The following is a 13,364-nucleotide window of genomic DNA, read 5'->3' on the forward strand; positions in this document are numbered from 1 at the left end:
TTTCCCGATATTGATATTTTCCATAGAAGTATACATATATTTTAGAATATTCTATATAACATTATCTGTATTATGATTCAGTTTTTTATAAAACTCAAATTTAATCATGAAGTAATTTCAGTTCTGTCCAAGTTATTTTGATTGGATCTCTCCTGAGATCTAATTAGTTTATCCTTCATAAAAAATATCTTGTACTTCTCATACCTTGTGATAGTTAATTTAACCTGTTATCTGTTATTGTACCTAATTGTAAAAGTAAATAACACAGCAATGAAATCTATATATAATATAGTGAAAATGGTCTTTGTTTGAGACTATTTCAAGCCTAAACCACTGATCGTATCGACATGAAACTACAACCATTCGATGCAAAATTTATCCTAGATGGTTTATGGCTATTCATTTTTCGTATTCCAATGTTTTATTATTTATTTCCTTTTAAAGTTCGCCGGGTTGACTTTATTTCTTTGTGAATTCATCATCTGTTGAAATGAATTTTATGGAACCCTAACATCAAACATTATTCAGTTAAGAACATATATTTTTATCGAAATACTGTGTGGAAATTAATAATATGAAAAAACACGTAAAGGTGTCGCCAGACGGAAGGCGCGGCTGGTGACAAAGTGCGTCTGATAGTGACGTGTTCGCACCTTTGTTATAAATCGCCACGCCTTTTATTCGTGTGGTAAAAACGTGTTTATTAACCGTAATATCTATTGAGGTTGAAATTTTTGTTCAAAATTTGCTTTTTGACTTAACTATATCTTTTTTTGGCGTATTTGAAAATAGACAATAAGGGTACCTTTACTTTTGGCATGTATTTTTGCAGATATGAGACATAGTTAGTTTTCCAATTACATCACTAAAACGCATTATTATAAAAGTCCAAGAGACACCTTCAGTTGAATAGTATTGTATCAAAAGACTAAGACAAGTATTCCGATAAATCTGACACTAGAAATATAATTATGAAGCAGTTTGAATCTCGGCTGGAAATATTAGATATTTTTCCACATCTAGAATGATAGAGATGATTATTTAATAAATCTCCACAGGGTTAAAAGCCAGTATTTAAGCATTTAAGGGGATCGTACGGAATGGCTTTGATTTGTGGCTCTCAAAGTTAAAATAAAATATTAATTTTTAATGTAAGTAAGTAAGTAAGTATATCTTTATTTGGAACAAACACTACAAATACACGAGAACATTTACAAAATAAAATAACAAATAACATGAAAAAACTTATCTTAAAAATTACTATAATATACCTAATCTAAGTAAAACTAACATACATTAAAAAACTAAAGTAAGGCTTATTCTATATCAACATAATAAGGTGGTATTTGCAGTGTTATGTCCCAAAAAGGTTTGCTACTCAGCATATTAGTTGGGTATCACCCAACACTGATTTTCAGTAGCTACCTTCAATCAGCCGGCCGTCGCGATAACAGCCACAAGTGCTTCCATTATTAAATACAATAATTATGTAATAAATAAAAATAAATAAATGATAGTACTCAAAACATAAGGTAACTGTTGTGTTTGATTAACTAGCTTCAATTGTAGACAATGCTTACCAGTTGGTGATTTTCTTAAAAACCTTTTAAACTGATTTCACTAGGAATTGTAAAATGGTTCGATATTTAAAAATAGCGAGTGTTTTGGTGTCGTTTTTCCCTTTCACCATTTGTTTCCAAAGCGCAGGTACTGTTTGTCGTCTAAAAGTATAAGAAACAAATCAAATTCCAGAAATAAATGCCCTTTATGCCTTATCTGTTAAGTTTTTGACAGCTCGAGCACTAATCAATTACTGATAATCTTTTGTTGTACCGATTCGATTCGATTAATTATCGACACTCAAAAATCGAAGATATTTATGAAGATGTTTTTGAATTAAAACTTTTTTACGTACGCTAGACTTGGGGAGTAAGCTGTCGAATGCGTGACTAGAGCGTTACAAACGAACGCTAGGGTTACGCCATCGGTGATTTCTTGACTTGGGTAAAGAACAATATTATATTGTAATAGTACAAGTACAGAAGATAATGTATAGAAATTCTCGCGGCCATACAATAAGGTGTAATTCATATCACACAGCGCTATTAACCTACATTTTTATTCACCTAGAAGTTGCCTCTCTTTCTATCGCGTTACTCTTATCTCTTCTGACGACGCTAGGGTTGTCTCTTTAGATAAAGTCATCTTATAAAAATAGCTTAGTTTTTTCTATAAGATAAATAGGTATGTAATCGTAATTTTAAATCAATTAATATTTATAGTTGTCGAACCTACATTAGTTGAACATAGTAATTGGAAGACCACGATATCTTCAACATAATTCATTTTTCCTTCAAAAAAATGAAACTATTTAAATAGGTAGGTAGGACCTTGAACAGAACCACGACGCGAGCTAGCCTTGCACAAGCCCTTTTAGGTATTAAATTAGAAATAACAAATAAATTTCTTGCGGTCGGATCTTGATCTAAGTACGAAAAACCAAACGGCAGCATTGAATCTACTTAGTATAAGTAATAAAATATCCGGACGACCGAGCCTTGCTCGGATTTTTAAGAATGTACAAAACTTGAACAAAAAAAAAACTAATAGGACATCTGGATTCGAACCGGGGTCTTCTGCTTTCCGGATCACCCAATGTCCCATCTGAACTATAATAGTCTTGTATATTGTGGCGAAATTTACCTTTGTATGCTAATGTTATTGTAGCTGTTTCTCATTCAAACATGGATAAAACCATTTTTTTTAAATTGAAACCTAGCTAGATCGATTTATCACCCCCGAAATCCCCTGCATACTTAATTTTATGAAAATCGTTGGAGCCGTTTCCGAGATTCAGATTATATATATATATATATATATAATCTGGTGTCGTTTTTCCCGATATACAAGAATTGCTCGTTTAAAGATATAAGATAGGTAGCTACCATAGATGGTAATTTCATAATAATCACTTTAAATTAGATTGTTTCAGCGTCTTTAGCAAGCTTAATAAATTTAAATTTGGATCGCAATGACCTTTAATATTATGCTATGCTTTTTGTGTTTCTCCATTTTTTAAATATCGGTCGGATCTACGAAGTAGGTGACAACAAAACTCGCGCGTGCGCCACTGGTCGTTCGTGAGTCCCTACGGGCTGGCCTACTCTGTAGAGGCCGCTGCACATACTTACGATTTCGAAACCTACACGGGGAGTGAGACTGGCGTGACTTGGGGAATACCTAAGTTGGTGAATGCGTGACGATAGCATTACGAACGAACGCTAAAGTTACGCACAAGGTGATTCTTGATTGTTTTGTACTTTCATTTCGTTCTTGATCAATTTTACAAACTAATATTTTGTTTAAGTTCAATCGTGTAATCTAAAGCACACTCGTTTTTTTTTATTACATTGATTGCTGTTATTTTTACAAAACTGAACGTGAAATTTGGACATTCCGTATAGTTAACTTTAGAGGAGCGTCTTCCACATGCAATATAACATTTGTTAACCATTCATTCATCAGTCCAGTTTCTGAATATAATGTACGAGTGGTCAATTTCCAAGTTTTCTTTAAATTAGAGGAGACAAGTGCTTCACCGTACTATAGGCCCACCATGGTAGTACCAGTATCGGTGGCTTCTTAGTACTGGATTCCAACTGGATGGGTTGTTTCTGTTGACAAGCAGTATTTGTGTTTCGTTTTGAAAGGTATCGTGGCTAGTGACAGTACTGGGCTAGCGAGATTACATCTTATATCTCAAGTTGACAAGTGCAATCACAGTGCCGCTGAAATTTTTGTCTTGTTCAATAAGCCTGAGAGGTATTGCATTTGCCAGGGCTTATTACTCGCCAGCATTTTGACGTCTTATAATTCGTCTTATCATCTCTTATCATAAAAAATAATAATACCAGAGGTCTTAGACATGCGTTATCAACCTTTGAGGTGAGAGAATGCAAGCACTGGCTGCAGACAGGGAGAAATGCTGCTTTCAAATCATGCGTTTTTGGGTGCGTTTAATTGAAGTCGTTCGCAGACACAAAAATAATTTTGAATAAAGAATATCTTGTAGAAAATACGAAAAATGTTCGTTGGAAAAAAACAAATTTAAATTACACAATTAATTTATTCTTACATACACTTTATCAGTTACTTCTATATTCTTCTGACTTTTACGTTATTTATACAAATACATAATCAACTTTTCCCGCCGAAGCATCTAGAAACACGTTTGGTTAGAAGTTAACGTTGACAAAATAGCTAACACGCTTGATTTAAATCAAAGTATAACTATTAATAAAACATATTATAAAGAAATCATTTTTAGTCAATATGTACTACATGGTATAAATAAAAATGTTTTGTTAAAAAAAATTACATTATACGCACAAAAATAAGCAACAGATTGTTGAAGTTTTTAACGAGAAAGACTTACAACAAAAATCTTTCTGTTAACAAAATTTAATTTGTTTATATCTCACGATACTCACGTACGAATCGCATTTTGCATCGCAATTAGTGTAGTTACGACATAACCTATGTGTTCTTAAAGTAATATTTACAAATTGGTGCTTCTTTACAAAATATCTATTATTATTTGCATAGTATAAATATATTCAACATAATATTTAGCTTACATAATGAACTGGGTCGAAATGGTCTCGTATTTGGAAGAAATTTAGAAAAAAATATTGAAAGCGGAAATTGGCACAAACAGCTGTAAGTAGATAAGGAATCTATTGCACTTTATAATGTCTTTTTCTAGAGATAGGTCAATTTAATGCCAATTTAAGTATCTAATTATAATTTAAAAGCCCTTAAATATGATTTTTTTTTTCAAAACCTGTTTAAACATACGTTTTCTGCTTTTCTTTATTTGAGCCACAGGCTCTTTCGAAGTATTTTTCAGATTACTCTTTCATTTGATACCCATATCACGGGTAGTGACTTTTTATAGATATTTTCTTTGCTGTTAAATGCTGAAGAATACTCTGGAGATAATCCTGGGGGTCGATTGGTAAAATAAATTTTCATTGTCATCGGAATTAATCCAGGATGTATAAACTGAACTCTGTCCGATAACCGGAAGTGTTTCATCTTAGAAATATAAACAAGAAGGTAAGGTAGAAGTAGACTTTAAGACCACCAGCTCGTAAGTAGTAATTTAGTATTATCCACAACGGCAGGCGTGAAATAACGCGTCAATATGTTGTATTACACGAGACTATATTATTTACTTCTTATTTAGATTTTTATGATTTCAATTCAGCTTCCAATCTTTGAACTGAATTGCCTTTAATATGCCTTCTTTTATTCGTTTCAAAAATAGCCATAAGCGCCGGCCGTTAATTCTGACCATAACATTTATTTGCATTGCAGACAAATCCTTAAACTCATTATAATATTTTATCAACCCCGCCGGACATATTATTAAAATTATATTCACATTTAACGGAACATATCAAACTTTATTATTAATGTCATAAGTTATCTATTCTTATTAGCTTAAATTAAAACAATATACATTTAACAAAAACACGTCATGTCACATGAATTTCTTCATCAGACGCGCTAGCTTCGCTATCGTAATCGTCAGGCTCGTCCATTTGATAGTTTTCGCGCGTAAACAGTCCCGCGGCCACCTTGTCATCGTACCGAAATTCAGTTTGACAGTTCGAAGTTGACGCGAAAATTTTGTTTTTAATATCTTCCTCCTCGTTGTTCATTGACAGTGGCGACAGTTTCGGCTTGTCTGCCTCAGCGTCGGAGAGGTCGGGATGGGGGTTGTTCTTGTTCGGAAGTGTTTGTTCCCTGGACCCGCCGGATGCAAGGAGTTCCCGCTCTTTTGAGTTCCGCCATTTCATGCGTCTGTTTTGAAACCAGATTTTTACCTGTGCAAAAAAAATCATTAATGTTTTTTTTATTAGTAATAACATTTATACCAAGTGTTAATCTTTTATTAACGTGAGTTTCTAATATTCTGGAATGCGTATTAAGTGTATTTTAAACCCTTTATGCTCTGCTACTTGTAATAAAATAAAATTTGTGTTGTCAGCAAACAAAACAATTTTACACTTTTTTTTATGGAATATGCTAGATTATTTATATATAAGCGAAGAAACTAAAATTGAACCCTGTGGAACGCCCATTCGCATTGCTGCTCAACTTATATTATATTATTTATTGCATTATTTGATTGTCTTCTTTTTTCTTAATATGATGTCATAAGATTAAAAGCAATATCTTGAACACCATATTGTTTAAGTTTTGAGGCAGCATGATCGACACCGTCAAAAGCCTTAAATAAATCATAAATTACTTCTTTTGTATTCATAGATTCTTACAATGTGTTAATACACACACACTTATAATTAAGTCATTGAAAAGAACTGCTCCAGCTGAGCTATAGATTGGCCTGGAATTTAGGATTTTGACGTAATTTCCAGTGGTGGAATTCGTCTGTTGGTATTAATCCGAATAACTCTTCTGAGAACTCCCCGTAATAGATACAGTTCAAGATGCTGAGATAACTCATATCTCTATAAACAACGCCAAAGAAGCAAGCCGATCGTAGATGACTTGGTCGTCGATAATTCGAGCCGCTCTTTTATCACTTACTGACATTAGTCAGTAAGTGAATTTATAATTATTTTTTTGAGATAGTTTCTAAACCATACCGTACTCAATAATTCTTGTGATTTTTTTTATTTTTTAACTTTCAAATGCATGACTTTTAAGTATTTTTGCTGCATCACTTTACAAAGATTGTAATAAAAATAATTGCATAACGAGCTGAGATGTTGATTTAAAAGAGTGGCAATCAATTTCTTGGTAGTGAGTGGTGGACCGTGGTCAATTTTAAAACACTTTTGATATTCATAAGTGTCATATTTTCGACCTAAATGACAATGAGTATAAACAGTTTCAGTTCATTGAATAATTTAACATATACATTAGTAAAACGTAATATCAATAATTATTTTTATGATCGTTTGATCATAAAAATATTTATCGTTTGATATCACTAAATAATAAAGGGTGTTAATAGTAAAAATTATCATAAAAATAGTAATGCAACTTTTTGCTGTGTCAGTTTACTTTTTTCATAAAATCACAGTTTTAGGGAATCTATTGTGTATGGTTTGACATGAATGATGGTGGGGCGTGGTTTATGGCTGTCGTGGGTGCCTTTCAATACTTTTTTTCTCAATCGACATTTAATACCCACATTTCATATCAAGGCCACACTTTAGCGTAGGGATTTCAAATCAAATCAAATCAAATCAGATTTATTAAATTAGGTCCAATGATACCTGTGAATGTCAAAATGCCTTAAGTGAATTAATCTGACAATGATTTTGCTCGATTTTCCACTGCGATTACCAACGTGGTGGTTTTAAAATCGTAAAAGTGTTTTATAAAAGGAATATTTGGAAAGTAAATATTTTATTTCTGTTTTGGCCTTTCAATTCACTACCACTTGGCCTTGACTTTTGGGAGACCAATATATACAATAGTAAATAATGTTAGAAATATTCATAATAGGCTTACATAAAAAATTAACATCAAATATTTTGTTTAATTCTGACAATTTTTTTCACTTTTAATGTACTTATCTCATCAGTTGTTCAAAATTGTGTGATAACGACATTATCTTTGTTAAAAAATATATTCAACAAAAAAGATATCCGTTAAGTCTTTGACAAATAAAAATATATCAATCGAAAAATCGGATGTTATTGATTGTACCATAGACAAATTTGAAATTGGAATGACAAATTGCTCGCGCTGATTGGCTGAAACGAATCAGTTACAAAAGCGCGCGAAACATTTGTCAAAATTTCTGAACTACAATGAAATAGTCTTTGTTGAGCGCTTTATTGAAACGTAAAAGACGAATCACTTTGTTAAACGTTGTTATGGCTACGGAGGAGTGATGCAGCCAGTTATTAACCAAGAGAACGCAAATTGTATGTTCTTTAATATTTTAGAGGATTAAATATTTCAATTAAATACAAAAGTATTGTAAATTATATATATTTCCCTGTTCAGTCTCCCTGAAAACGTTAATACCTACTGAAAATGAAACTTTATCTAACACCTAAAGTAACAATTCAGTTATTAATCAATATTACAGATACCTACTATTTTATGCATTTGGAGGATAAACAGGCTTGTGTGTAACTTGGAGGTAAGTGATCACGACTGGCTACTGTTACTTCCAAAAAACAGAAAACACAAAAGCGCTTGACCTTGAAGGAGATCACTTTGGAGAGATGCAGGAGGGCATGAGAGCAAAAGGACCAGAGAGGTGCTTATGGACCAAGAGCTTACATGTGAAACAGCTTACACGAGTGGAAGATGTTAGAGGATTATACAAGGATAATCCTCTAGCATCAAATATTAATAAAACGTCATTAAAGTTTAACATTTTGTTTTTTTTTTATGTGATATCTCTCACTTCTGGGAATAATTAGCTATTATCTGGGTTATTGAAGTTGTAAAATTAATTATTGTTATCATCATTATCATCATTAAATACATGTTTATGGTCTCTGCTGCTTTCCAACTAGATACCGCACTATCTAAGAACAATTGCTTTTTAATTACGGCAACTATTAGACGTTTGTGTGCGTGAAATCTTCCAAATTTGGTAACATACGCTTTGTGTTATTTTACATTGATATTAATAAAATCTTAAATCTTGAAGTATTAATTTTACAATTTTTTACGGCATTTTAGTTTCGATTATTAGCAAAGTTCAACAGAACATGTGGCACGTCAACGTCATACATTATCCCACTCGGGAATAGTATTAATTGCCGCACTTTGCAACTACGCCTGCGGTATCTAGTTGGAGCGCAGTGGAGACCAATCCTTAATCTAATATTGGATATGAATAAAATATGTCATTTGGAATGTATTACACATCATCTTATTTTGATCCGAAAATCCGAAAATGGATAAGACGAATTTAAAAAAAAATTGGACATAAATTTTAAGTTTGGTTTTTTTATATGATTCTTCTCTAATCAGAAATTCATCCCACGTAATTTCATCTTACGTTGTCAGGTTCACTTTTGTCTGCTTATTTTAAGTAGAGTCCACTAGTTTTCTTTTTGACATATACTTCCAATTCCCCAAGATAGCATGCCCAACGAGGATTACTTAAAATCAGGTGTCCTGCTCCCTAATTTGTCATCATATTCCATAAAAACTTACAAGAACAGAACAATAATCGAGTCACAGACTCAGAAAATACTTATGCTTAACATTATGGCTCATACATTTCTAGCTAAATGCGCCATTTTATGTGCCAAAAACATGTTTACAAAACATCTCAATTAACAGCACAGATGACTGCTGAGCTCCGTCATATCCTCGGATACCCTCGTCTTGACCGAATAGAGTTCGCAGCGTCGCGAGGGACTCCGACAATATGCCGCCAGCAGCTGACGCCTGGCCCTTTTGAGTGATGTGACTTATCGATAAGTTATGATTATCGTAAATACATATTTGTAAATTAAATTTAAATAAATTCTCACTTCTTAATGTTCACATTATGTTTTATATATATTTTTGTTAGTACTTCAATAATAATTATTCATAATTCAATCATTGTTAACTTTTTTTCACTGATTTAAAAAATCAAATTGACTTTGTTCTCCCTGCCTGGTATACAAGTGTTTAGTAATACACAACAGTAGTGAATTAGAGTTAAATACAGCGTACGTGACAGCTCAGTCTCCTTCAATTCCCATAAAATATAGAGTTCAGTGTGCGTCTAGAACTTTTCATTTCAAAGAGATTTACGATCCTTTAAGACCTTTTCAAAATGTTTATATTTTATGTTTTGTAAACACTGTTTTCTTTAGTTTAGGATATGGCATAGGTAGTATAATTTTAATATATTTTACTAATGTATCTACCTCACCTAGGCAGTTGCTGTTCGTTTACAAACTATTTTAGCAAGTTTAAGCTTCCAACCGCACTACCACACATGGCACCATATGACCTCCAACGCTGGTTCACTAGAATCAGTGATTGATACTAACCCTGGGATCGATGCCAGGCCATACATAATACGTTTCATGGAGTATCTACATCGCAAGGTAGGTGTTCATTCTTTTTTTCCCCTTTTTTTCTTTTACCGCGAACCGCGAATTAATGTTAACAATTACAGTCCACTTTTATGGAATAAATTATATTTTAAATCACGTTAATCGCGTTAAATGAAAACCAAGAATATATAAAAGTTGTAAATGAAAGAACAGAATCATCGACAATCTCGTCCCAACACTATACGATAACAGGGGTGACACCAAGAATTAATTACTTTCTGACATATTCACTTTTATTACAATTTATACGGAATAAAGATGCGGAGGCGCGTCGGATTGCGGAATGGGGGATGATTTGTGAATTTATATCGATATTCATTGATTGATCTATAATTTGCACAAATGACAGTTACAGATTACCGTTGGCTTTTAAAATAACCAACAAGGAGAATACTACATTATGACATTTATTTAGTTAATACAATAAATGACTGGTTGGTAAAAGTGTATAGTGCTGACTTTTATAAATTCTAATCAATGCATTTGGTTCTTTGGAGAAATTATATTTCTGCATGTGTCGTTTGAGTGGAATAACGTATATCATAATATGAAGTATGCGTTCCAGTATTCGAACAGAAGTTTTGTATAAAATCTATCTATATGTCAGACAAATATGAATCTCACGACTTTTATTCGTTAGCTTAAAAAAATGCGCATCTTTTTCGTATAATGGAACGAAACCATCAATGGACGCCTCCGCGAACTTCCCTGATGTACTGCAACGTTATGGCAGCCCCAGTACCCTGAGTGCATTATTATATTGCACATGTAGATCACTGTATACCCTCTGCGTGTAGTCAACCCTCAGGGTGCAGGTGAAGAAAGATTGGCGATATGCCTTAAAAAGTGTAATCTTTACTGATTTCGTACACCATGCAAACCTGCGAGCCAGCATGTTACAGCGTACAGCCATACATACGTTCCCTATCGATGTCTAATAAACATCGCGAAATATATTTCTAGTTAAATAGATGGAGCATACCACTGTAGTTCCATGGTTTTCAAGTTATGTCAGCGATTGGTGTAACTATATTTGTAATTGCCAATTAGGTTTACCAGTGGGAGGCTCCTTTGCACAGGATGCCGGCTAGATTATGAGTACCACAACGGCGCCTATTTCTGCCGTGAAGCAGTAATGTGAAAGCATTACTGTGTTTCGGTCTGAAGGGCGTCGTAGCTAGTGAAATTACTGGGCAAATGAGACTTAATACCTTATGTCTCAAGGAGACGAGCGCAGTTGTAGTGCCGCACAGACTTTTTATGGTTTTTCAAGAATCCTGAGCGGCACTGCTTTGTAATGGGCAGGGCGTATCGATTACCATCAACTAAACGTCTCGTCCTTTATTTTCATTAAAAAAAAGTTAGATAGATTTTTCTGCGAATCGGTTAGTTATCTCCTGTTCCCTATCCGCCTCCCTATTTACGGTACCTTCTCAAAAAGTAACACGATACACGAATTATTGTAAATTAAACTTAATACATTTAAAATTAAAGTGTTTATTTGTTTATTAGCATTGCAACACAATAATTACTACACCATACTAAAATTATCTTTTGGTATGACCAAAGAGTATTTAAAAATTATATAATACATCTTATAATTTGTAGTATTAATTATTCAACCATAGACAGAAACTTCAATCTCCTGTATTATTGTATAGTCTACGTTGACCAATGAATCTGATTTACGTACGCTCCGAAATTTGAAATATTCATATTTCGAATGAATATTCAAACGGACCGTTTACATTCACGGCGTTCCAATTTCAAATATTTGCATTTATTTATTTTGAATTCGGAACTCGGTGCCGTGATGGTAAAAAATTCAACTTTTGATTGACGGCATGTTTGCTTATAAAGACAAACATTATTTGCCTATTCAAATTGTAATATTTAAAATAATATTTGTAATAATATATTCAATGTTACCCTTTTGTGGTTATACAATTGTAATAAAAAGGCACGGTATTAAGCGTGTAATATCGTTTTTAAATACACAAAAAGATGTAATGATTGAAATTCAATAATATATTCAAGCCTTTATTTAACTTCAAATATTTGTATAATTCAATGTTTGTTGAAGTCAAATCTTGCAAAGTGAATCAAAATATCATCAAAGTTTGATTCTTCATATCACAGTATTATTTATAACATTTTGTAGGTTAATATTTTATATACGACCTTTACACAAATAAAATTTGAAAAACAAAATTTTATGAACCCACGACCTCCGACGTTCCGGAACGGTTAGCTCAGTTGGTTAGAGCACCGGCACGGAACGCCGGAGGTCGTGGGTTCGAATCCCGCATCGTTCATAAAATTTTGTTTTTAAAATTTTATTTGTGTATTAATCTTAGAAATGATGGTTATCACTTTAAAAACATAACATATACGACGTATAGTTCCCGAAATATTAAATTGTTTGCCTAGCGCTACGGAGCGTTCTCGCTGACCAGTATGACATTACTACGACGATAGCGGAGCTGACATCTATACACTCTATAGCAGGGGTGCTCAAGCTTGAACTGCTGGCGATCTACCTCAAAATTGTTCGACTACGATCGATCGACTCTGAGAGGCTTAAAGTATGTGTGATGAAGGATTTTTATATTGATATAGAAGCTGGTGACAGATGCGCTTCGCTTCAAAATTTCATATCAAAGCTTAGATTAAGGATTGGTCTCCGATGCGCTCCAACTAGATACCGCACTACCTAAGAACAATAGTTTTATTACGGCAGCTATAAGCTTGAGTGCGTGGCATCTTGACACTCATATCATGATTATATATATAAAACAGAATGTATGTTTCCTAATAACTCCTTAACTATTCGACCGATCTCAATGAAATGTTTTGTAATAGATTCGTTGAAGCTCAAGGAAGGTTTACATATATAGTTTGTCGTGTCACGATCCCACACACGCACTCACCCACGCATTTACCCACCCATATCTCTGGAACCGTTTATTGTCAGAACAACGTCTGTCGGTAATATGTGATCCCAGTGTCTTTCTTATTTCTTGTATTATTATTAATAAGTTTTAATACGCAACCCGACACTTTAGTTGCAATTATTAGCAAAGTTTAACAGAAATGTGGCACGTCAACTTCACACATTGCTTGAGACTGGCTCGGGTGTAGGATTAGTTGCCGCACTTTGCAACTACGCCTGCGGTATCTAGTCGGATCGCAGTGGAGACTAATCCTTAATCTAAGTGTCAAAGCTGAAAATTTTTTACTGTT

The 13,364-nt window shown here is 33.4% G+C and overlaps 1 protein-coding gene across 1 annotated transcript in view; it reads right to left on the minus strand.

Moving 5' to 3' along the window:
- Nucleotides 1–4,484: 4,484 nt before the first annotated feature.
- The window catches only part of LOC126965246 (homeobox protein DBX1), a 51,177-nt gene continuing 42,297 nt past the window's right edge, over nucleotides 4,485–13,364 (minus strand). The window contains exon 5 of the mRNA XM_050808744.1: nucleotides 4,485–5,891. Coding sequence (XP_050664701.1) covers nucleotides 5,541–5,891 — 351 coding nt within the window. The 3' untranslated portion in view covers nucleotides 4,485–5,540. The remainder of the gene's footprint in view (nucleotides 5,892–13,364) is intronic.

This window comes from Leptidea sinapis, chromosome 7 (assembly GCF_905404315.1).
Source record: "Leptidea sinapis chromosome 7, ilLepSina1.1, whole genome shotgun sequence".
Taxonomy (NCBI): Eukaryota; Metazoa; Arthropoda; class Insecta; order Lepidoptera; family Pieridae; genus Leptidea; species Leptidea sinapis.